The 26,554-nt window shown below is 42.2% G+C and overlaps 2 protein-coding genes across 3 annotated transcripts in view; both read left to right on the top strand.

Moving 5' to 3' along the window:
• Positions 1-15,818, top strand: part of LOC135103030 (uncharacterized) — a 36,247-nt gene extending 20,429 nt beyond the window's left edge. Inside the window, exons 2-7 of one of the 2 annotated variants that reach the window (XM_064008898.1) lie at positions 5,479-5,563; positions 6,205-6,395; positions 9,130-9,316; positions 10,866-10,942; positions 11,599-11,831; positions 15,622-15,818. In XM_064008898.1, the coding sequence (XP_063864968.1) occupies positions 5,491-5,563; positions 6,205-6,395; positions 9,130-9,316; positions 10,866-10,942; positions 11,599-11,831; positions 15,622-15,739 (879 nt within the window). In that variant the 5' untranslated portion in view covers positions 5,479-5,490 and the 3' untranslated portion in view covers positions 15,740-15,818. The remainder of the gene's footprint in view (positions 1-5,478; positions 5,564-6,204; positions 6,396-9,129; positions 9,317-10,865; positions 10,943-11,598; positions 11,832-15,621) is intronic. The other variant, XM_064008897.1, reaches the window with a different exon arrangement.
• A 599-nt stretch (positions 15,819-16,417) lies between these two features.
• On the top strand, positions 16,418-23,835 carry LOC135103029 (uncharacterized). The gene is made up of 3 exons (XM_064008895.1): positions 16,418-16,564; positions 16,851-16,972; positions 21,509-23,835. Exons 1-3 carry the CDS (start codon positions 16,456-16,458, stop codon positions 22,307-22,309), a joined length of 1,032 nt encoding a protein of 343 aa, XP_063864965.1. The 5' UTR covers positions 16,418-16,455; the 3' UTR covers positions 22,310-23,835.
• The last annotated feature ends 2,719 nt before the right edge of the window (positions 23,836-26,554 follow it).

Genomic DNA, 26,554 nt, shown 5'->3' with positions numbered 1-26,554 from the left:
TCATCTCTTCGCCTCCCTATTTGCTCAACTTTTTTTTCTCCTCACATGTTTCTGCGTGTACGAGTATCTGTCTACCTGTCTGTCTGTCTGTCCATCTGTCTATTTGCATCAATCTGTGGTTTTAATATTCCCTTTTCCTTTTATCTATCAATGTATTATTCTTTCCATGCATTATTTTCCCTGTACATTTGTCTATTTGCAAGCCTTTTTCCCTTCATGTTTCTGTGTGTGTCTACCTTTCTATCTATTCACCTTTCTATCTACATCAATTTGTGTTTTTATATTTCTACTCGTATATCTATCTGAATAAACTTTTTCCCTTCATCTTTAAGCTTTTTCCCCTCATCTTTATGCCCATGTCTACCTGTCTGTCCCTCCACACGTCTATTTACATTAATCTGTGCTTTTAATATAGTGTTTTTTTTTTCTCGTACATTTGTCAGTTATCAATGTACTGCTGCATGTACACATAATTTCTACTCGTATATCTGTCCATCTGAATGAGTTTTATCCCTTTCCATTCATGTTCCAACAGTACTACAATGAACACGCGCTGGAAAATGGTTGAGCGATGATGAGTTTCACAGAGCGGGGTTATTTATGGACTTCGCCGCGTGTAGTGATAGTTGAGTGGGTTATTGTGTAGCCAACACGTCCCGTACTTCACCAGTTTTGCGAGCTTTGTGCTTGTGGTGTGTTCAGCTTCCATTGTGATGTGAAAAGTAGATAGGTTATTGAACCTGCCAGAGAGAGAGAGAGATAGAGAGAGAGAGAGAGTCATGATAAGAACATGCACAAGGAAAAAGAGCAAAAGAAGAAGAAAGGTGACGAAAATGAAAACAAGAAAAGAGAGAAAAATAAGAGGAAAAGGAGAGGTAGGAGAAGCAGAGACAGGAGAGAAAAGAAAAAAAAGTAGAACGTACTATTTTGAGGCAAGACTGGGACATGACACAGAAAACAGTTTGTGGTACTGCTGTCAAAACGTCAGAGATTTACCGGAAATGTGTCAATTATGCATATTCATAGGAGAGAGAGAGAGAGAGAGAGAGAGAGAGAGAGAGAGAGAGAGAGAGAGAGAGAGAGAGAGAGAGAGAGAGAGAGAGAGAGAGGCTGTCGAGTCGTCGTAAATTGGAGGGTCTTACCTGGGGCGTCAGGTGAGGCTCGTCTTGAGTTCCAGAGATGCATAAAAGATAAACATTTCTGGCTGAATGCTGCTCTTACATTTATGACGAGAGCTTAGGAAGTGCAGCCTCGCCTTCCCATTACTTACTTTCCTCTCCCAGTTCCTTCCCTTCACCTTTCTCTCCGTTTTCTTTGCTTCCCTTTTCCTTTCTCTTTTTAAGCCTCTCATACGCATTTCTTACCTTTCTCTCCCACTTCCTTTCCTTCATCTCCTCTCCGTTTTCTTTCTTTCCCTTTTCTTTTGTCTTCACTTCCTTTCTCTTCCCTTCGCTTCACTGTTTCTTTCTTTTCTCTTTTCGCATTCCTTAATTCTTCTGTTCCTACTTCCTTCCCTTAACTTCACTGTTTTCTTTCTTTTTTTTTTTTTCTTTTTAAGCCTCACCTTTGCATTCCTTACCTTCATCTCCGCTGTACTTCCTTCCTTCCACCTTCTTCCCATTTTCTTTCTTCTCTTCCTTTCTCTTTTAATACTATAATGTCTAGTTTCTCCATGTCGTAAGCCTAACATTTCCTTTTCTTGTAACTTTCTTCTTTTTTCCGTCACATCCACTTCATCTTTCATTGATTCCAGTTTTCTTATCACTCCCTATTTTTGTCCCTCTCATCCTTTACTGTTTTATCAAATAGCCTTTCAAGAAACTACCTTCCTCCATCTCCTCCATCACACTCTCTTCCTGAACCTACCACCTTTTCTTGTCTTCTATATCATCCTCCTGTTGTGTCCAGACCTCCTGCCTTCTTACAATTGTCTCTCTTATTCACGTCTTTCTATACGAGTATTCTCTCCTCTCACTCAGCACTTATCACCTCTTCTTCCTGCTCCTCTCACCCTTGTGTTTTCTATCGTCGTCATCCCCCATTGTTTCTCGTCCTCTTTCTCTCTCGTTAATCGTTTCGTCTTTCTTCTCCTTGTTCTTATTTTCTCCTCTCTCTCCGTCTCCTTACCCATTCCGCCCTCCTGCTGCTTCATCTCTGCCTTTTCATCTCTTCCAGCTTCGTCTTCCCCTTCACTGCTCCTTCGTTTTCTCATCCTGTTTCTGTTTAATTATAATTTCATTGGATTCATTTATATTTCACGCTTCCTGCATTTCTCTTTCATAGTCTTACCTCTTCTCCCTTCCGCTCCCTCCCCTCCTCTCATGCTTCTCTTCTTCTCATTTCCTTGTTTCCTTTCCTTCTGGACTCATGAATTTTTGCCTAAAGCTTTCCTACTTCCCTTTCCTTTTCTTTCTTTTCTTTTCTGTTTTTCGCTCCTTCGCTCTCCTTTCATTCCCATGAAGACCACATGAAACATGTAGTCTTAGTGACGTCATAAAGAGAATGTTTCCGTGGATGAGTATGACAACATCTACCCACGCAACGCACACACACACACACACACGCGCGCGCACACACACACACACACACACACACACACACACACACACACACACACACACACACACACACACACACACACACACACACACACACACACACACACACACAGTGAATAAATGAATGTGTATCTCCTACTGTTTTGTTGAGTTAATTATTTAAGGAAGGTTTTTAAGGCCACAGAAGATGAGCCTCGGTGATGAAAATAGGTTTCCGTGTTGTTTGTTTATTCGTTTTAGTGTAAGGCCTTGATTTCTAGGGAGAGAGAGAGAGAGAGAGAGAGAGAGAGAGAGAGAGAGAGAGAGAGAGAGAGAGAGAGAGAGAGAGAGTCATACGTCTCTCGTGCCTCTCTTGCTGGAACTAACACAGCTCCTGAAGTTTTGATTATATTTTCATCTCTGGTTCGTTTAATTTCATTTGATTATATTTTCAGTAGAATTTACTTTTTTCCCTTCCCTTTTATTTTTCTTTAAATTTCTGTCACCTGTTGCGCTACACATGAATACATGAAAGCTTGACATTAATTATCTTGCGTGTTTGTTATCAAAAGTTCCAAAAAAAAAAAAGTCGCCTTCATTCATTCATTATTTTACACAGCCATTCTGTTGACGGTGTAAAATATCAAACTTATCCTCCAACCTGAACTTTCTTTAATAACTCTTCAAGCAAACAACACCTGGGCTGCAATATAGGTCGCTTCCTCACTGACTCGAGCACTGGCGGCCTCTGATCCGTGCGGGGAGGTGATGGGTCAGTTTTATGAGACGCTCGTGAAATAAAATGTTGAGGCTAACGGAAAATTTTGTGATCGTAGTGGTTCTGTTCCTCTATAAAAATAAGAATTCTCAAACGTAAAAAATAATAGTTCTCTCTCTCTCTCTCTCTCTCTCTCTCTCTCTCTCTCTCTCTCTCTCTCTCTCTCTCTCTCTCTCTCTCTCTCTCTCTCTCTGAATTTTACAATTGTTGCTTCTCATTATATTTCTCGCTTTCTATAATGAGCAACTAAATATTAATGCATGTATTTATTCTTTACAATTGTGATGAAAAACGTGAAGTAAATTCGTTCCCCAAAACATTCTGGAAATTGTTGTCTTTCTTTTTATTAACTTATGTGAAAAAAAAAATATATATACAGAAAAGATATTTCAGCAACTATGATGAAAATAAGCAATAAACACTTCATTAGTTGTGTTGCGTGTGTTTGTTTTCTCCATGATTACCTAACCTGCTCATCACTTCAGACGGAGAAGAACCGCAACTGTTGACTCATACAGCACACATAATGAACCACTTCCTGCTGCCTTTTGTTTGGTAAGAACTCACTCATTCAGGCCACCATCAGACCCCAACCTCTGGATAATTGAGCCCATTCAATGACACAGACAGAGTTATACACCACTTGAGCATTTTGTGACTCATTTTTCGCTATTTTCCTCTTTCCTTCAATTCTTCTTGGTGTTCAGTCGTGTGTCTCATTCAGCGCTAGTTAACCTTGAAAATTACCTGTTGCATTTTCCGTGTTGGTTTTTAATCCTTATTGCTTATCATCGATTTAATTTCGTCCAGTTGTCTAATCTTCTCGTCTTTCTCTTCTCCCTGTTACGTACATTAGTTAAAAGTTTCTTCACCCTCTTTTTTTTTTTTTTTCTCTCTCGTTTTGGGTGGCGGCTCCCTTCACGGCTGGCAACACACTACCATTGGCTGTTTATTTTCTTCTATTTGTCTGCACACGGCAGTTTAACAGCAACCTTGGAGTGGCATCCCTTACCGAGGATTTCCAGCCAAGGTCCCTAGAATAATTACTTAATGGTGATCCTTGATGTAAATCCCTCGAGGTGTCCACTGCACACTCACGCACTCCAGTCCTCTCCTGCCCTCCTGCCCTCCCTCCAACTCTCTCTCGTCGGCCTCCTTTCACGAGGCGAGCCAGAGAATGAGGACTTGCTCTGCCTCGAAGCTGCAGGTTCCTGCTGACCTCCTCCCTCAGGCATCGTGCGCATCTCATAGCACGAGGCGGGAGTTTTTTTTATTTCTTTTTATAGTGAGATAACATTGCCTCGGCGCCGACAGGAAAAGGGTATTTACAGCAGAGCGAGACAAGTGACATGCAAATAATTTTCACTGTTAACTGTTCTGCACGCATCGTTTGCTTTCTGCTTGTCTTATTAAACCGTTAACAACTAGAATGTTTATTTCCATAAACACTTACCATATTTCACACATTTACCTTTGTACCATAGTCTCAAATACGTAGTTCTGTACCTTAGAAAGAAGAAAATCAACCTTTTATTCTACTTTTTTTTTCTGTGCGTCCATGTAAACAAATTTTCGCAATACTCTCAGTGTTGAGAAAGAAACACCATAAGAGCAAAAACGTTAATAAGGCACAGTGATGCAGCAGAGTATTGCTTTCTTATTGCACGACCGCCACACTGCCAACGACCTGCACAGTCGTGAGGGGAAACACGCCGTGAAATTGTCTGGAGTGAAAATGCCCAGCGAAACTCGGAGGGATAGAAAACAGATAGTAATACACGGCGCCTTCAAGGGACTCAGGTTGAATAAATCACAGCGCTGCGGGCGAACAGGCAGCGGGGCGCTTAACCCTCAGTCTGTGTCCTCCCCGCTTTTTTTTTTTAATTGGCGTGGGCGAGAGGAGCGGCGGCGGCGGGCAGGTGTTGGCGTGGCAATGACCTTTGTGCTTTGTGTTGTGTTGTGTATCTTTCATTGTTGACTCTTACACACACACACACACACACACACACACACACACACACACACACACACACACACACACACACACACACACACACACACACACACACACACAAACAAACACACACACTTATGATACTTTCTTATAAATGATATGCCGTTTTTTATCTAGCTTTCTTTTTTCTCTCTCTCTCTCCTCATCAGAGCCCGGAGGGAATGGCGGCAGCGGCGGCGGCGGTGGTGATGGTGGTGGCGGTCGTCTTGTCCCTCACCTCCCTCTCTCTCGCAGGTTAGTTAAGAATATCTCTCTCTCTCTCTCTCTCTCTCTCTCTCTCTCTCTCTCTCTCTCTCTCTCTCCCTCTCTCTCTCTCTCTCTCTCTCTCTCTCTCTCTCTACCCTTCCATTACTAAAATTCATGTGATATATCGAAACTAATTGGAATATCTGTATACTCACTGACATTTTTATTTCATGCGCCTCTAAAATCTCTCCCCATTGTGCTCTGGCTGGGAGGATTAGCGAGTGAATAAATCCCAAATAGTTCTTGTGTTCTCAGCTTTAGTGTTGATGGACCGTTTATACTGTAGCTGTATTTTTATCAGTACGCTGACAAACCATAAAATATGTTTTGAATATTTATGATACAGATTTCTGGTTTAGTATTGAGCTGCATCCTGTTGTTTCTGTGCTCTCTCTCTCTCTCTCTCTCTCTCTCTCTCTCTCTCTCTCTCTCTCTCTCTCTCTCTCTCTCTCTCTCTCTCTCCCCTCTACCACAACATGTCAAAATACTTTCCGCACCTCTCGAAAAAAAAAAAAAATCACAAGTTACCACAAAAGGAAAGAAAAGAAAAAATATAGGAGTCACCCAACCACACGTAACAACTTTATGAAACTTTGTAATAAAAAAAAAAAAAAACTTCCCCTACAAAGACGGTGGCGGCGACGGGGACGACAATGACGCAACTTCATCTCGGCTGGAGGTTCAGGAGCTGTCTGGGGAAGCCGATTTTCGCTCCATTAAGCTCCATTGGCGGTACAAGGGCGATCCTGAGCAGATTCACCTCTTCTCCATCAATTACTGCGAGAGCCAGCAGTGGGGAAAGTACCGCTGCAGGAACAAGGTGGGTGGCTGGTGGTTCCTCTCCTGTAAACAGTTGACTATTAACGATTGTGTTGCTGGATCATAGTATTGTTTGGTGCAAGTTACGGGAGTAGGAGCGCAGAAGTATGATTTCTTCTTAAGTATTTGATTGTAGAAATACGATTTTTCCTTAAACTGTAGGAGTGTGATCTTTGCTTAAACTACACGAGGATTGTTTTTCTCTTTAAGATGTTGAAAAAATATGATTTCTCTCTTAAACATTTGACTCCTTAAGCATTCAACTCCTTAATCATTTGACTCGTTAAACATTTGACTCCTTAAGCATTTGGCTCCTTAAAGATTGGACTCCTTAAACATTTGATTCTTTAAACATTTATCTACTAAGTCTTCCCTAGCTTGATCAAGTTGGTGCAAGCCATAAGAGTAGAAGTAAAGAAGAACATAATTTCGATACAGTGATGGCTCTGGTCTAGGGCAACAAGGTCTAGAACGAAAGGCCCACTGAAGTGCCAAAAAGAATACTCAATGATCGAACACTTGAAGCTTTCAGCCTAGTTATATTTTTGGTTAGTAAAATCATCTCTTTAAACTTGTTACGGCCACGCCTCAGACTTACGTAAGATGGTTTCATTTAGAGTATGGTTTCAGAAAGACACCGGTGACTAAGAGCAAAAGGAGAGATCCAGTAATTCAAATCTATTAGTGTCTGTCGTTATGTTCTGTCTCAGTAACATCATCTTTCCAGTCTAATGACATAACAAGCGCTATTAGCAATCAGAGGGTTATTTAACTCTCCCCGCCCACTCCGCTTCCTTATCGTTTTTTTTGTTCCTCTTTGTTGTTATTGACTCGTTGTTGTTGTTGTCTTGCTAATTGTTTTATGTTGATGTAAAGGAACTTGCTGCTTCCGTGTTTGTCTGGGGTTCGTCTTTATAAATTTCTCTTTGCATTGTTATGTTGCTATTGCTTTATTTTTTTCTCTTTGCTCTGTACTCTTTTTTTTTCTTTTCTTTTGTTCAGTTCAGTTTCTCCGTCTTCATTGCTTCCTGGTCAGCCACTCTTTCCTTCTTTTTCTCTTCTATTCTTTCTCGTCTTTCTCCTTCTGGTCCTCTTCTCCCTCTTCTTCCTTTGAAGTTTTTCTTTCACACTCTGCTTGTTTTCCTTTTACTTTCTTTCCTCATGATATTTCTTTTCCTTTTCAGTCCTTTTCCTTACCTTCCTCGACTCGTTTCCTTTTCCTTCCCTGCATTCCTTTTTTTTTTTTTTTTTTTCTCCAGCTCTTCCGTCTCTTGATCACGTGTTTACTTCTCCTTCGTCTATTCATATTCAAATTTTCTTTCTGGCTGATCGTTACCCTTACAAAGTCATCTTCCTCCACTGCTTACCGGTAATTATTTCCCTCGAGTTTCACATTACGTCTCCCCTTCCTTAGTCTTTCTCCTAATGACCACTTTACTCCCCTAATAATCTCTTTTATATTTTAGTATCCTTTCTTAATACCTCTTCATACTCACTCAGTTATGATGACCTCAATTACAGTTTCACGTCCTCGAAATGTTCATGTTTATACTCAAGTGCATTGGCGGTAACATTCAACTCTGGCGACCAAAGGCTGGCTGCTCATGACTGGCTGATGCGCTCTTAAGTCTCAGTGGCCGCGTGTTGGGTAATTCCGTTGACAGGCAATTCCAGTTGCTCGCTATTCATGGTTCGTTGAGATGCTTCATGTAAATTGGGAAACTGTGTCATGAGAAACGAATTTATATTTTACATAATCTTCGTGAACTTCAAGAAATAAGAAATTGGTGTACGCTTTTAAGACAGAATGACCTTGGGATATGTCAACATTTGCTGGAGCGAGATCCCAGGAATTCTTTGCTGGATCTTTATTCTTCGGAGCATGTATTTTGCGAGCTGTAATTTATTAGATGACATGAAATAATGATGCACGTTCCCTGTGTCTGACGGAGCAGGAAAAGAAAACGAAATGTTGTTATTCTTCTAAATATTTATCACTCTCCCAAGATTCTTGTCTTTTCTTCTTTCCGAGCAAAATATTCAGTGAGAAGCTTTTCCAGGACTGAAAAAAGAAAAAAAAAAAGAGACAATGAGACACTTAGCGCGTTTCAAGCATGGGGTTACAGAGGGAAGAAATATGAAAGATGCTATCTACATGTTCGTCATTTGTCTTGATCTACTGTATGTGCAATAAAAGAACGAGGTATAAATCTTGGTTTATTATTTCCTTTCTCCAGCAACAAGTGCGTGACTCTTCAATTAAAACACGTGCCTCGCAGCAAACGTATAACAAGACCATTAGGTGTCAGCATCTCAAGCTTAGGTCTTTCCTTCCTTTGAGAGATAGACATCAGTCAAAAAAAGAAAAAAACTGCTGTCTTTATTTATCTTGGAAAGGGGGAGCTCTCTTTTGTTTCATTGACGAGATCAGAGAGAGAGAGAGAGAGAGAGAGAGAGGAGAGAGAGAGAGAGGAGAGAGAGAGAGAGAGAGAGAGAGAGAGAGAGAGAGAGAGCATTATCAAGCTGTTACATCATTCCGTCTCAAGGTGAAGCGAGTGTTGGGGAAGCACGAGTAATGTCCTATCGTGTCAGGCGAAGCGTGTTTTCTCTCCCCCTCCGCCATGAGGAGCTCTCTCTCTCTCTCTCTCTCTCTCTCTCTCTCTCTCTCTCTCTCTCTCTCTTTCTCCGATCCTTTGTCTCGCCTAATCTTGTGATCTCTCCCGTCCTACACACAGCTGCTGCAGGAACGGGAGGCGCGCCGCATGAAGCAGCCTGGCGCCAGGCAGCAGGAGTTCGAGGTAGAGGTGAAGGGGCTGCGCATGGCCACCAACTACACGATAGAAGTGACGCCCGTGCTGCGCGGCGACACTCTGGCCGAGGCACCTCCAATGGGTAGAGAGGTGGCCGTCAAGACCAAGGGGTGTAAGTCCTCGAGTCAATCTGAGTGTTTTGGGTTTGGGGTTGTTATGATACATAGTTTTATCATAGGGATAATTATTTTGTTGACTGATATGATTAAGAGTGTATAGTAAAATGTCATAGAGGATTAGTTACATGTTTTGTTATGGTAATAGGTAGTAGTAGTAGTAGTAGTAGTAGTAGTAGTAGTAAAATATCTTTGCAGATAATGGCAACAGTGACAGTGATAATGTTTGGTACAAGCATGCAAAAAAGTGCAATAATCAAAAGCCCATAATGATGCAAGATCTGACACATCTTTTGCTTCAGTCGAAAAGGAAACATGGAAAATATTCCATTTCACACAATCGCTAAGCAACCCGTTGAAAAGAAAAAAAAGTCCTAATAAATACAACTGCCACATTTTTCCACCATCCGGATGAGTTATGCCCCTGAATGTCTCCCTCTGGAAAGTCGCGAGTCTTTGTCTGTGTCCTGGAGAGTAAATCACTGTTAGGTCACCAGCGAGGACTCGTCATGACGGGCCGGACAGCACGCCACTCCCCCACTGCTGCATCGACTCTCCCCTCACCTCTCTCCTGCAAGACTGGCTCATATTCTGAAACGCTTTGCTCTCTCACCATGACAATCTTCAAAGGCCACAGAGATAATCTGCGAGGTTCTCATGAGCGTTTCTCCTGTTAATAATATGGGAAACCTTGCTGACCTTTCACTATAACAGTAAAAACATCATTAAAAACCCGTGCAATTTCAACTAGAGCCTTTTAGAAGTAGTGGGGATGCGGCGTACAAGCATTTCAGAAAATGGTCCTTTATGTCATTGCACATCATTCCTTGCCTTCTTATGGCGGCTGAGTGGCGCCCCTGAACTGCTGCGACCTTAAGAGGAATTTATGGGGCCTTCTTTATCCTACCCCTCGGTCTGACTGGACAGAAGGGGTTGAGGTCAGAGAGCCTTATTATATGTGACAGAAGGAAAGAGAAGTCGGAACAATAGGAAGGTTAATTCTGGGTGTAATATTACTGCATAGACGAGTGCAAATGGTGCGGTCAGGTGGTGTTATTGTACAGTGAACGCAGCAGCCATATTGGAAAGGGAAGAGAACTATTTTGAGATAACTGAGAACTGATTTTCTCTCTCGAAGGATTATTGGCAAAGTAATATTTGTTGCAATGCAGGGATTTCTTTCACCAGCGATCTTGTGAAAGAGAGAAGCATAACAGCCTCGTTAGCGGTGGAATGCTGCACAATATAGACGGACATAAAGCCGCATGCCAGTGTTATGAGAGAGAGAGAGAGAGAGAGAGAGAGAGAGAGAGAGAGAGAGAGAGAGAGAGAGAGAGAGAGAGAGAGAGAGAGAGAGAGAGGACAGACACAAAAAAAGACAGATAGGCACATTCCAGCACTGTCCATCTCCCCTGACCATAAAATCGAAACGACGTCTTGCCCAGCTCGTTTACCAGTGTCCAGTGCAGCCCAACACAGCACAGGTGAGCCAGACACTCGTACTCTGCCCTCGAGGTGACTGGCCTCCCCAATTCTCTCCCCCAGTCTCGGCGCGCGCCACCCAGTGTCTCGCCAACTCGAGCGTGGTGGAGGTGGAGACGGGACCAAACTTCGGAGGCAAGGTGAGGCAGGCAGGCAGGCAGTTAGTCGCCGCATACTCGTTTTCTTTGGGTTCAGGAACTTGGGTATTTAGGAGAAAAGGTAAATAACACTTCATGATTCGTTTGTAATTTATGACTAGCTCCTAATCTTCTTACCTTCTTCTCTTTCCTTCTTTCTTTTTCTTTCTTCCTTCCTTCCTTCCTTATTTCCTATACAAGTCTTTAACTTGAGATTGGGAGAAGAATAAAAGTTTGAAAGTCAAATGAAAGTCTTGTTTTGTTTTACTTTTTTCTTGGAGTTTTTTCTTGTACATTCCAGTAGGTGAGTGAGTGTGTGTGTGTGTGTGTGTGTGTGTGTGTGTGTGTGTGTGTGTGTGTGTGTTGAAAAATAAGTTTTTTCGAGGACGCTCTGTGTTTACGTCATTAAAAGTTTGAAGTTATTGCTTTAATACCGTCCCCAAGTAGGAAAGTTAAGGACGCTACTTAACATTCTCTCTCTCTTTCTCCCTGCTTTCCCCCCCCCTCTCTCTCTCTCTCTCTCTCTCTCTCTCTCTCTCTCTCTCTCTCTCTCTCTCTCTCTCTCTCTCTCTCTCTCTCTCTCTCTCTCTCTCTCTCTCTCTCTCTCTCTCTCTCTCTCTCCACATCTCTCAACATTGCCGTCTTCTTTACCACACCAGATCTCTGTGGAAGGCAGCGATGACCCGAGATGCTGGACGCAGGGGCGGCAGGACTTGGGCCAGACCACATACCTGCTCACCATTGACCACGACTTGTGCGGCAGCGAGGTGCACAACACGTCCGTCACGAGCTTCATCATCGTCCAAGAGAACCTGCCCATCCTGACCCACTCCACCCGCAGGTTCCTCGTGAAGTGCAACTACATCCCAGAGACCTTCACCGTCAGGGCAGGGTAGGTGAAATGGGAGGGACTGGGAGGTGAAGGCTGGATTTTGTAGTAGTGGTCAAAAGTCCTAATCTTCTCAATCTGAAGTCCTCTGGCAATCCTCTTACAAAATCTGATAGCTGCTGATTCTTAGGAGATCAGGGGACTTGGAATTGTAAGAAGGAAAATTCTACATACGAAGGAATGGAGTGCGATTTTATTCTACTTAGGAATTGAATGAAGGAAAATTCTACACTCGAAGGAATGGAGTGCGATGTTATTATACTTAAATTACCAGCTGTGACTATACTTTTGACGTTCTCTATGGGATCTGGCATCAGTGGACTGTGTTTTTTTTTTTTTCCTTTCTGTTGCTTTAGGCCAGTGTCACCTCTCTCTCTCTCTCTCTCTCTCTCTCTCTCTCTCTCTCTCTCTCTCTCTCTCTCTCTCTCTCTCTCTCTCTCTCTCTCTCTCTCTCTCTCTCTCTCTCTCTCTCTCTCTCTCTCTCTCTCTCTCTCTCTCTCTCTCTCATGAAACAGCACCTACCTGTCTCAGTGTCATTAACAGTCATGAGAGTTGAGAATAGTTAGAGATTAGACAACAGATCACGAGGGACTGCAGAAGACAGGTGAAAGATAAAGGAAAGTTTAGTCAAGTGTAGCTCAGAATCACTAAAGAGAAAACAGGTTAATGACAAAGGAAAGATAAGTCAAAATAGGTCATAATAATCAAAGACAAATATCTACCTGGAACAAAACTTCTAACCAAATATGTATCTTTCCGTCACCTGCAAATTACCCGAATATCTTGTTTTCATCCATAAGACATACTGTTATTACTACCCGTTTCAGTAAGATTTTCATTTAATGTGATTAAGAGATTGCATTACCGCGGACTTCTTAGGTGCAAAAATACGCGAAAAACACGTCTGGTTGGTAGAACTTGTAATTACCTGGCCAAGAGAAAGGGATTTTGGATTCCGCTTCGAACGACAAGCTGAAATAGCCGCTCAAGGAAGAGAAATCACCGCTCAGGATATTGACATCTGGGGGAGAGAGAGAGAGAGAGAGAGAGAGAGAGAGAGAGAGAGAGAGAGAGAGAGAGAGAGAGAGAGAGAGAGAGAGAGAGAGAGAAGGGTTACGTCTGTGATATTGAAAAACCGTTACGTTGTGAGAAGAACGAAACGTAAACGAAGTCGAATATGATTTTCTACCTTCTCCCTACGATTTTTTTCCTCTCTCTCTCTCTCTCTTCCTTTCTTCTTTGAATATTCCGGAGTCTGAACTTCTCCTTCTCTTTTTTTTACTTTTTCCTTCGTTCCTTCCTTTATCTGCTTCATCATCGGCGCCATATGATCCCGTTTTGGTGCCTTCATTCAATCCATCCATGAATTAGTCTATTCTTCCGTCATTATTTTCTTCCTCCCATCTATCAAACATACCAGCCTTTTCCTTCTATCTTTCCATCTTTCCACTCTTTACATTCATTATACCTCTGTTTCTCCTCCACTCCTTTCCTTGCTCCTCCTTCAGGGTCTTTAGTTTTTCCCAGCCCACGCTCCTACACACTCCGTCCTCATCCTATTCTTCCATCGTCATTAGTAGCTTCAGGCTGAGGAGTGACGGCCTACGTGACGGAGGGCGAATCGAGGGTCCTTCTTGGGTCTCTCTGCCTCGAAGTTCTCATAAGTTTTCATTGTATCCAAACGTTCCTGGAGGGGAAGGTGGAGCAAGGTAACAGCCTCGAGTTAATGATGGCGAAATACGTTGCCTCTCTCTCTCTCTCTCTCTCTCTCTCTCTCTCTCTCTCTCTCTCTCTCTCTCTCTCTCTCTCTCTCTCTCTCTCTCTCTCTCTCTTCTTTATTTGTATTTTCGTATTTCTATATATGTATATTTTTTTTCCAAATCTTTTTACTTCTCTTCCACTGCCTCCATTTCCTATTTTTCTCATCTTCGGTTATCTTTTTCTTCATACGTTTTTTTCTTTTTCATCCTCATTCCTCCTTCTCCTCTTATCTGTCATCCCTTTTTTTGTCATTTTTCTCGACATATTTTTGTATCTCCCAGAAGGAAAGGAATCTGTGAACACGCAAAAGCTCCATCTGGTGCTGTATTTTTCCCTTAATGGAACGTAAGCAAGAAGGTTTATTCACCAGCTCCCTTACACAACTTGGTCCTCCTTGCCGCTCCTCTCACGGCGTCTTGTCCTCGCATTCCCGCTCATTGTGGACGCCTCGGGTGCAGGACTCGGGCGTTCAGGAAGGCTCCTCTCTACACGTAATAGAGAGTCGTGTTAGCTTTTGTGTCTCCCAGCTGGATAATGTTAAATTGTTGTGTTGTAAATTCATGTGACACTTCTGATTCTATTGGTGATTCTGCTCCACCACCACCACCACCGCCGCCATCACCACCTCTATTGCTGCTGCTACTACTACTACTACTACTACTACTACTACTACTACTACTACTACTACTACTACTACTACTACTACTACTGCTGCTGCTACTACTATTACTACTACTACTATTAGTGATGATGATGATAATAATAGTAATAGTAATAATAATGATAATAATAATGATAATAATAATAATAATAATAATAATAATAATAATAATAATAATAATAATAATAATAATGATAATAATAGTAATAACAGCAGCAACAACAGTAACAACAACATCAACAACAACAATAACAACAACAACAACGATGATAATAATAATAATAATAATAATAATAATAATAATAATAATAATAATAATAATAATAATAATAATAAAAATAATAGTAATAATAACAATAATAATAATGATAATAATAATAATAATAATAATAATAATAATAATAATAATAATAATAATAATAATAATAACAATAATAATAATGATGTTAATAATAGCAATAACAAGAAAATAAAGTGTCATGAACAAGAATAATATATACTGTCATTCAGGTGTTCAAGTGCACATTCAAAGCAGCACGTGTTAATATTATTTGACATTTGAGAAGACAGTTATAACTTTCATACCCCCCCTCAAAAAAAAAAAAGACTATAATTACACGTACAGAAAAAAAAAAAGAAAAAGAAAAGTGTCTCGAAGCAAAAATACACTTTTATCAAACTTTTTTCTGACTTTGCTCTAGTAGAATATCACGCTTGCATCGAGTTAAAGTCTTCATTTTTTTTTCTCTCTCCTTTAATCCGGCAACGACATTCTTCTGGGCAATAAAAAAGAACTAACTCCCATGAAGGTAACAGCCGACTTTCCCATTCATGAAAAGTTAAGTTATTGAAGTTTCTCTCAGAACACAATACGCTGTTTCTCATGGCGGAATTGATTGAACTTTTCTCGCTCTCTTTTTCCTACCCTCATTTTTTTTTTCTTTTTGACTCATTGGTGTAAAAAAAGCACAACATAGGAAACGTTTCACTACTTTTCAGAAAAGCGTAAGCTTCACGTTATTTTTCTTTATCACTTGGCTTTCCGTTTCTTTCTTTCTTTCTTTGTCTTTATGTATGTATGTATGTATGTATGTATGTATCTATATATCAGTTTATCTATCTATTTTCTTTCTTTCTTTTTTCCTATCTATCTGTCTGTCTATCTATCTGTCTATCTATCTATCTATCTATTTGTTTTTCATTCTTTCCTTCTCTATCTGTTTAAAAAGAAGATTAACTAGATTTCCATACAGGGATGATAAAACGGACATTTCTATCACATAACTTCCACGTACAGGTCCATTAACTTCTTTGGCTTCTTGTACAGTACCATCCCCTATGTTCACTCAAAAGCTCACTCTCCTTACCCAGCGTGAGTCTGCCAAACGAGGAAAACGAAGAGGAGGAGGAGGGACCTCTCTCCCGTGGACCAGGCCATCTTCGAGCTCGACCCTTCAGAGCTGTTCGACTCCGCCAACAACATCTTTGACTCGAGGCTTTCCAGAGGACATTGGCAGGGCTCTCAAGATGTCCGCCGAGGAGGTTGACAAAGGTAGGGAAGAGGAAGAGAGGTAAATAGACCAGATAATCGATAAAGATAGACAGGGTAGATAGATAGATGGATGGATGTATGGATGTATGGATAGACAGAATAGATGGATAGATAGATAGATGTATAGATAAATAAATAGCTAGATAGATTAGATATGTAAATAGATAGATAGATAGATAGGATAGGTAGATAGGTAGATAAATAGATAAGTATGGATAAGTAGATAGATGGATGGATGGATGTATGGATGAGTATGGATGTACGGATAGACAGAATAGATGGATAGATAGATAGATGTATAGATAAATAAATAGCTAGATAGATAGATATGTAAATAGATAGATAGAGATAGGATAGGTAGATAGGTAGATAAATAGATAAGTAGACATAAAATAGATTGATAGATAAATAGATAGATAGATAGATAGAGAGAGAGAGAGAGAGAGAGAGAGAGAGAGAGAGAGAGAGAGAGAGAGAGAGAGAGAGAGAGAGAGAGAGAGAGAGAGGAGAGAGAGAGAGAGAGAGAGAGAGAGTATGGACTTTTCACACTAAATCTTCACAGCTATCTCACACCCACACCCGATATTGATACTACTACTTAGCGAGCCTCGGTCCCTCCTGTCTCATGTCACACGTCGCCCGCAGAGCCGCAGATGCTGGCCCACTTGGTGATGATGGTGATCCTGGTGATGGCGGCGGTGGTGGGTCTCTCCTGCGCCGCCTGGCACTTCTTCCGCCACTCTAGGGCACAGAGCCGTCAAGGTCAGGTCACGGAAGGTCAAGGGGTTGGGTGGTTTCACTCTGTCGTGATTTGATTAATGATTATGGCACTGATAAAGGTGTTTTTATTGGCCGCACAGCTTAATTTTATTCTATGACAGCAGGTATAAAGCATAAATGATGGGAATATGTATATAACTATATTCATAAGCATACTATAATTCATAACATAGACCATAGCAAAACAATTATAATACATCAGTACACACACACACACACACACACACACACACACACCTCTCACCTTCACCACGTGTTCCTCCCACAGGCTTCATGTCGCCGCAGGAGGAGCCCCGCATGATGCAGGAGAACGAATCGCTGGAGGCTGTGGTGCGGGACTTTGGGCGTGGCGAGGCGTCCCAGGAGCATATCGGTCAGCCCGTCGCCCTGGTCAGTGTGCGAACCGTCAGGGAGGAGACTGAGGCATGATGGCGTCTTGTAGGGTGTGTGAGGAGCGGTGGTCCCAATAGCGAGGCCGTGTTGTAGGATTCTTTTCGTGGCGGTGCTTCATCAACCGTCCAGGGCTTCCTCGGTGTCGTGTGCTTCCTGGTGGCTATTCTGGGAGCGGAGCTAGGCTGTTTGTCTCATTTGTGAGTTCTTTCGTGGTTTCATTCTTATATATTGTGTGTTGAATTCGAGATGCGCCAATTTGGAGGATCTTATTCTCGGCGCGTGACGTCACGATGCTGGCTGCGTGAGTGCCGCGTCTCCTCCCGGGAATAAAAAAAATTGTTGGCCTTTGCAGAAATTAATTTCTTAATCAGATTACACTGTAGAAAAATAGTGTAAGACGGTAGTATGAAGTACGTGAGAGGTGTCCTCAGTTTCCATGACTGATGAAATTTACATATTTAAGATATTTTCAATCACATTATCAAGTAGTCTTTTCCTAAGATGATTTTCGAAGTATCAACATGAAAATGATAATCATGACATAGAGGTGTTAACCCTTCATGGTGTATAAACAAAGAGCATCATTTATTTGTATCAACGCGTCAGCAGCACCAATAAGACTGACGGCGAGAGTCTCCAGCGACACGTGACGACAATCACCAATGTGTTTATATAGGTAATTAATTTGTTTACGGGAAGAGTTAATACCTTAAAGTTGTGTTTGTATTAATTTTTTTGAGCATCTTCTTTCAGGGCTACTTGATAATGCGATTAGAATTACATTAGAGATTGAACAAATTGTGGAAATGAAAAGCATCGCCAGTGCACCAGCTGCTGCGCCGAGAGGGAGGGAGGCGGGGACGGGGCTTATGGATCAGTTTACCCTGCAGAGACTCTAGGCTAATGTTCAGTAAAAGTTTGGATATTTAAGATAAATTAGAATTCTAGACCTGTATAGCAACGCACACATGAAGATACTTTATGAACCCTTTCAAATTACGTGCCTCGTTATCTCATCATCTGAGGCAACTCGAGTGGGTCGCCGGGAATACACCGTAATGGTAAATTGCTGCGTTTGCTGCCAAGCGGGATATAAAAGGGAGGGTAAAGGTATGCTGGCCCGATCAATGGCACGCTCGGAGTGTTGCGTAAATTCTCCTCCAATCACAAGTCCAATAGTCAGGGAGGGAGGTTTGTACGAATCGGTGTCCAGTGCTCAAGCGTTTCCTTTCTTGACTATATATGTAAACTTATCATCCACGTTTCTGCAGCTGCTCAGGAGTGTACATGTAGTGCCGTTATATAAGGATATTACTGTGTGTGAAGAAAATGAGTAAACGTAAACACACACACACAAAAAAGGATCAAATTATGTCATGACTTCGATTTTGAAGCTTTGCAAGGTAAGCGCTCGTACGTGTGTTGCCCTTGAAAGTTAGAATGAGACTTTTTCAGACTTTGAGCCTCCTCACGGCACTCTGGGCCTTCACGTGTCACTGGAATTACTGAGAGTTGCGACTTTCGGTGATTTGCTTGTGTTCCATCCATCCGGGCCTTCCTGAGTTCTGCAGTAACAAGGTGTTTAAAGGTCATTGATTGTTTATCCTCAGCCGATCCTGCTTGACTTATTGGCATGCGTGAAACTCGCTACAACAATTTTACTTTTGTCCTTTTTTTTCGATTAGTTAACTATTGCGTCATAATAAGAATAACACAATAACAAGAAATAACAAGAACTCCAGGAGGAAGTAAAAAGGTTTCCATCTTTATTTTAGTATATGTTTTGCCTCGTTGGTTTTCATCGCGCCATACATGCACAGATTTCTAATCGCAGACTCGTTTCGGGGTAAACCTTTCTGATATTGTGATATTACTCGCGTGTAGAGCACCTGAGCGCCGTGCTGGAGATTACTTCTTGGAGCTCAGGATTTGTGTGGTGAAGTGACTGTTGTTTGGGATTGCTGCAGCTTTCCTCAACACAACAGTATTCTCTGCGTTCTCGTGACAATATGTTTCCCTCAACAAGAGGTCTGAGAGGCTGGAGATGAGTCTAATGGCGGAACACAGGGTGATAGCAGGGAGTGATGGCAGCAGTGCAGCAGGCTGCCGCAAGACCCATACAGAGGGAAGCTAGGGGTGCCCAGCGGTGCCGTTAAGTACTATCTTTCACCCCATCCGGCAGCAATCCGGGTAAGGAAAATCTTGCGGGAAATCATATGGAGGTGGCGCCTCGACCTCACGCCAGATGAAAATCTGGGTGGTGTTGTTTTGGTGATTGCTGGAGTGAAGGCCTCGTGCGCATTGTGTCGGGTTTTGTTGTGACGACCAATACCCAGCTAAGGGTAAGAGTATATCACACAGCCTGCAAATATAAACCCGACTATCATATCTTTTATTTATTTGTTTATTGATTTATTTGTATGTCTTCGTTAGTTTACCATTCGCTTCATAGAAAAGAGATTTCATGAATTCCTGTTTACAGCTGAACGCTGTTATTTAACTAATCCAGCAGTGTTGATGGCGCCACACGTGATGTTTTCAGGGTCAGGGTGCAATTAGGTCGTGATCAAAGTGTCACTCACATTTGAAATGGTTGATTTGTTATCCTTCACAACAAAGCTTTAAATAAATGACTCTGACCACATTTATTTTTAATACGCACAATTGACAAACGTATTAACACTGGAGTAACTCAGAATATTAAAATGTTTTCATTTAGATTATAAATTATCTGCGTCAGGCTAAATGGCTCTGTTAAGCACCGTAATGTGAGTAAACCAGCAAAATGAGACACATCGTCGCTTAGTTGTAGTAGCTATGAGAGACACACTGCAAGCATGCAGTCGTATTCATAAAAACATTTTTCCATTCAATGCAGTTTTCTGATAAAATTTTAACACTGTCATGATGATAACACACGTGAGGCGCCGTGCTGACCATGCTGACGAGGGAAGCATCCAATATAAAATCACTAATTATAAATTTACTAATCCGTGGTCCATATGATCAAACAGCCCATTCCCTGAAGAACTAAATCGGGAGGGAAATCCATGCACCTACTCGGAAACTTTGCTGGGATCATTGTTCCTTGCAGATTGCGAATGGAAGAGGGGGAAGAAAAAGTTAACGTGATAATTTAATACCTATCCTCTGACCAGCATTAGGAAGGGAAACAATAACCACTTCAGCTTACATAATCAACTCACGCCGCCTTCCTTCCCTTCCACACAATTTTTCTTCCTTACATGTTTGAATTACAGGTTAGCAAAACAGAAGACGCGCTCTTCAATGGCGAATATAATGTGGAAATGAATCACATACTGCGGCGCGAGGAGGAGAAGGAGGAGGAGGAGGAGGAGGAGGAGGAGGAGGAGGAGGAGGCGCCCGCGTCAGAATGCTTGGCTGCCGGACGGGGGAGAACGTTTGCATGGAAATAAAAAAAAAAAAAAAAAAAATAGAAAAAAGAAAAAAAAAACTTATGCCTGTCCTGCTGGGAAGTCTTTAACAGTGCGCCATTCATCCGTTCAGTAAGGTACCAGTAACAATATGTAAGCCTCTTTCTCTCTCTCTCTCTCTCTCTCTCTCTCTCTCTCTCTCTCTCTCTCTCTCTCTCTCTCTCTCTCTCTCTCTCTCTCTCTCTCTGTAACGCAGGTTTTATTGAATTTTTTTTTCTTTAAGCTAAGACAGACATTCAAACATTCACAGCTAGCAAGACACAAAGGGACACACACACACACACACACACACACACACACACACACACACACACACACACACACACACACACACACACAATGATCGCCTTATCTCATGCTGGCGTGCGGAGGGTAAAGCGGAAGACGTTCATTCTTTTATTTGGAAAGTTACCGTGACACTGAGAGTGGGGTGCGCCGTCCGGGTCTGCGGCGTGGCTGCCTGGGTGTCTGCCTGGCTTAGAGCGACGTGAGTGAGTGCTGAGTGGCGAGGTGCTATTCTTATTCCTCCTCCGCTGGGATTCCTTGCCTCCCCACGGTAACTTTGCAGTGCTTGTGTTGGTGAGTTGCGTGGAATGTTTTGCAGAAGGTTGAGTCTGGAAAGTGCGTCTTGTTTCTTTGAGTAGTAATATACTTTTATCGTATATTTGATGCTTTGAGAGTGGTGTTGTATTGTACTTTATCATTGCCCTTTGTGACGCTTCCATGCCCTCTGTGACGTCCTCATTACCCCTGTGACACTCTCATTGTCTCCGAGACGCTTTTTATTGTCCCTGCAACGCCTTCATTTCCCCTGTGACACCTGTAGTGCCTCTGTGACATCTTTATTATCACTGTGACGCCCCTATTATCCCTTTGATGGTCTCATTTCCCCTGTAACTCTCCCATTGTTTCTTTGACGCCCTCATTGGCCTTGTGACGCCTTCAGTGGCCTTGTTATGCCCTCATTGCCGCTGTGACGGGTTAATCTCCCCAGTGGTCACTCCTCTGATTAACAAGAGTCTTCCTCTGCCCGGGTATTTTTCCCTTCGTAACTAAATTTTCCTTCCGTTTATTCCAGGCGAGTTTCCTTGAGGGACTTGACCGTGAGACTGACGAGGTGTATGACCTGAGCCATGACCCTGTCCTTGACGACCCACGTGTCCTTCCTAACGTCCTCCCAGCTGAAGGTGTTTTTCTCGATCCGGACAGTGTCTACGACGACCACCTCCACGACCTGACACTGCAAGACGACCTACACGACTTCTCCTGTGATAATTATTCCAAAGACTTGCAAGATTTCGACTTCCATGGTGGTAGTGAAGACGACTTGGATTTTCCACCCGAAGTTCATCTCCCTGTGGAGACCTTCAATCCTCTGACTTACCCTGACGCTGACCTCTTCGTGACCTACGACTTCCCTTGCAGAGACGGCCCACAGTCTGTCCCCATGATGCTGGTGGTGGAACCCCAGACACTCCCTCACCATATGATGCCACACCTCACTTCCCTCCCTCCTCTCCATCTCCCACAGACAGGCCATTCCTCACGATCTCTCTCCTTGCCGTGTCTCTCCGATAGTCTCCCCCCGTCTCTGTCTCTCCCAAATCTCCAGCATCTTGACCTACGTAATTATCCTTCCCTTCATCCCTCCTCTCCAATCGCGTACTCAGACGATGACGTTTTCCTGAGTCAAGAGGAGGAGGAGGAGGAGACTGAAGAGGAAGGACGAGAGGAAGATGAGCAGGAGGGATTACCTTACATTAATTGTTTGCCTATCCCACCTCCGCCTCTGCCTCTCTCACGCCCTCCTTCAAGCTTAGACACGAATTGGCGCCTTGGTGATGGAGAAGGGCAGTTTTTCCCTTCCTTCTCCCAGTAACACTTCTCCTCTGAAAGCTTAACAGTGATATTTCAACCTCACACCACATCCCAGTCCTCCTCCAACCCACTCAGCACCTCAGTATCACCAGAAATTTCATCAGTCTCAGTAGCATTTTACGCACTGCAACCTACCTGACTTCCCTATGAATGCAGCAATATCCTAGGACACACTACACTCCCGTGGAGCACCACACTAGCACGTACGACGCTCAGGCAACACTCAAGCCAACACTCGAGCTCAATACTTTCCACCTCAACACCCAAACACACGCACAAGAAACATTTACTCCAGACAGCTCATAGAAAAAAGGAAGGAAAAGAAAGAACAAACAGCAAAAAAAAAAAAAAAAAAGAATGCACGTACCTCTTTTTCTTCCACGGTCAACATAATTTACACGAACAATAGAAGCTGTTCCCCTCTGGTTCTGTGTTTGTTAGTTGTCCGTGTCTTGCTTTTTGTTGCTTGAAGGCCAATGTCTTTGTTACAATTTTCATTTTTTTTAATTCATATACGTCTTTTCTATTTTTTTTTTTTTTTTACTTTTTGTTACACTTTTCTCCTTATTTGTCTTACTAAATGGGATAGTTGTCGAAGTATGGCCAATGAGAGAAGTCTATAGTGATCAGCTATATAGTTATTTAATATTTTGTTTTCGGAGGGCAAGCTGCATATATGAAAATCCATTTTGAAAACCATCTTAAGTGTCATATGACGTTTATCTAAGTGACCCGTAGCATAATTCTCTCTCTCTCTCTCTCTCTCTCTCTCTCTCTCTCTGCTTAACTCTATCCGCGGTAAATTGCTCCTTGTCTCTGAGCTTGAATCCTCACACGAGTACAATTCACTTATTGCAATGAATTTAACACTGGGAACGGCAGAGGCCACCGAGGCAGCACTAAACCTCAAAGTGATATGTGTGTGTTGAACAAATAGTGACGTGTTTTATTATTTTACAATGACATGTTGCATATATTCCTGATAGCGAGTGATAGAAAGTATTGTTATTAATACTATTACAACTGTTACAATATTATAGGCATTTATTTGAACGCACTATTATATCTGTGGAACGATGTGTGTGTATTTGTGTGTGTGTGTGTGTGTGTGTGTGTGTGTGTGCAGCCAGAGAAGCACATCATTGTTACAGTTATTGAGCGTGAAATATGTTATCGTGTTTCATTCACATCAATCTTCCTAACACTGTGTCACTCACTTGTGTCACTCGCCTGAGAGTCACGAGTCACAAATGGAACACGTGAACTTGTTTTGTTTCGGATACGTTCCTGCTCACTGCGTTAGATGGCATTTATAATCATATCTCCCTTCGAATTATCCTTACTATGGATTTGCCGATGTACTAGTATACCCTTATGCATATCCGGGTAGCCTTAGCTAAGCGGAGCACCTGCGCATGTATGTCATCAGTCGTGTGTGCGTGTCTTGTGCGTATTCTTCAGTCGCACACTCGGCGGATCCACGTCTGTGTACTGAGCGTGTCTAAATAAAAATGTTCGCAAGCTAAAGCGAAGAAATTATTTCCCTGGGCTCTTTGTTAATTAAGATGTTTGCCTCGACAGAAAAATCTTTATTGCATACTCATTTCTTCACTTTCGTTCGTGTCTACTTTTTTTTTTTTTTTTTGTAATTTTTGTATTTCTTTCTTTACATTCTCTCCTTCCTTCCTTCCTCCCTTTTGCTTTCTTTTTCTCTCTGCGGTTATTGCTTTGGTATTTTCCTGATTGTAATTAAGTGACAGTCACATACAACGTGGCGCGCAGTTTATGTATTGAATATCTGGAACATATGCATATGTTGAAAGAAAGGATTATCGCACCCATGAATCACTAGGTTCGTGGAATAAACCAATTCGTACCTCGCGTGTTATTGCGAGCTGCCTGGAAATGTGCACAAACTTTCTAGAGAGTCAGTCCTCCAGCAGAGTGACAGAAAATATTGCTGGGTACTCTACGTCGTTGCAGTGCACTGACGAGTAAATTGTTATGGTTTGCCGCAAACTATTTTCATGCTACTGTGCACCGCTGCGGGTTGTCGTGCACTATTTCAGTAGCAGCCTTTCGCCACTCGGGTGTCATGTGCCGCTGGGATCGCCATGTGCAAATGAAGTTGTTCTGCATTGTCGGGTTTCGTTTGTATGCATAGCGGTGTCAGGCACTAAATATTTCATGTGTCGGCAAGGCTCAGCGCGGACAACACTGGAAAATAAAGCCTGCATGACAAGTACGTCCACAAAAACAAGGGAAGCTTGCAAAACACACACACACACACACACACACACACACACACACACACACACACACACACACACAAACGCGCAGCAATCGTTAGTGTGCTGTGGCCCGCGTTGTGTTGTGAGGTCGATGAGGAAGACAAGTAACAACTGCCGTTTTCCCCGCCAGTGACGACGGAGGGGGAGTGGGGGGTGATATTGGAGGCGCGAGTCATAAACACACAAATTAATCTTACTTTCTGCCGACAGATAACATGCACGTGTGTGGCTGACTGCATTCCTAAATCATACTGGAATACATAGGCATACACGTCACGAAGATATAATTTAGGACTCATAAATTTAGCCAGCTGCTAATAACAGGAGCGTGCACACACAGATGATGACTTTAAACATGTACACGTATATGTATGTATGATGGATGGCAACAGGAAAGTGCACATACAGATATGCGTGTCATCTGTCAGTAAATAACGAGTCTCATTTTCATGTCCCTGTGGAGACCTTCAACCCTTTGACTTACCCTGACGCTGATCTCTTCAAGTCATTTGAAATTTTACTAAGAAATAGTTATGATACTTGTTTACGTGTGTAGAATGTTTCAAGATGATATATGGAAAAGAAAGAAGGAAAGAAAATTAATATTGGTGGAAATCTGTTAAATTTATATGCAGTTTCGATCGATTATTATTATTAGTAAATGATTTAATTACATATATTAATTTTAAAGTTGTGTTGCCTCCATGCCCATGACAGACTGCACCAACGTGATCGTCCAAACACGCGATATGCTCAGCGTCACTTATTGTTTTCTTAAGGGCTGATTTCTTAGTTGAGCAATCGGCACATATTTTACAACACATATCATAATAGAGAGAACGAGTCCGTTTTCCACATCTACTACTGCACCAATCCCAAAGTTTGATACATGTCCACGCTTGTGCCATGAACCATCGTAAGTTATGCTTATATCCATCGCATCATAATCACTCGGTTTGCTTTCACCCACAATTCTTCTACACTCCATTAGACAGTGTTTGGCAGATTCAACAGCTGTTTCAGTAATGTATTTTGCATATCTTAGGTAAGTAACAAAGCGGAGGTGTTTCATGCTCAAGAAGGAAATTAGTTTGCTAACACCATCGAATCCCACACCAAGCAACATTAGTGTTAGTGAATAGTAATTTTTCTTTTGCACTTTATTGTTCTTCGTTGTGTCATGAATTACTTCACCACAGTCACACCAGCATAAATGCACCAGTCGCACCAGCATAAATGAGTTTACCTGATGATGAATGAATCTCACTATGAGAGATGGTGAGGAACAGGTGGAACACAACATTTCTTTTACTTCTTCCTTCACGTCCGTCTCTTCAACGAAACAGCGCTTACTGGCACACAGCTCTAGCTTTATTTCTTTCTTAGCAAACAGATCTTTTCTTCTTAGCACTCGTTATCTGAGCTGTAGGCTGGCGTGACTCACTGTGCAACAGGTGGCTGCTCTTCTTGTATTTTCCTCTTTCTGTTTCGCGCTCCATCTGTTTTTCCAAGCTCATGCCATAATGCTGTGTACTTTTTGGGTCTTGCCATGGCGACAGACAAAGAAACAGCGCAATATCAGATACAACAGGAAGCAACACGTGAACAAATATGTGCTCAAAACAGATCCCCGTTCTGCTTGCCTGAAGCACACTGCCCACTGGCCACAGGCTTATCGATCTCATTTCCCTCTGCAGCGCTCCCTCCTCTCAGAGCGGGAGAAATGCCAGACGTTGCTAACCGAAAAAAAAAAAAAAAGAATAAAAAAAAATCTGAGAAATAGCAATGAAATTACAAAGCAAAAAGGTAACACACTCACCAACGTTTAAAGGGACATGATGGGCTTGGCTTGTTTACGTCTGGACCCTTAAATCTCCTTAAATGCGCTTGTATCTAAACTAGTGTGCAAGATGTTAGCCAGAAAGCCATTGAATTTTTCAATATTTGGCAATTTT

The sequence above is a fragment of the Scylla paramamosain genome, chromosome 8, assembly GCF_035594125.1.
Source record: "Scylla paramamosain isolate STU-SP2022 chromosome 8, ASM3559412v1, whole genome shotgun sequence".
Taxonomy (NCBI): Eukaryota; Metazoa; Arthropoda; class Malacostraca; order Decapoda; family Portunidae; genus Scylla; species Scylla paramamosain.
The sequence above is the reverse complement of the archived record's forward strand: the minus strand, read 5'-3'. Positions and strand labels throughout refer to the sequence as shown.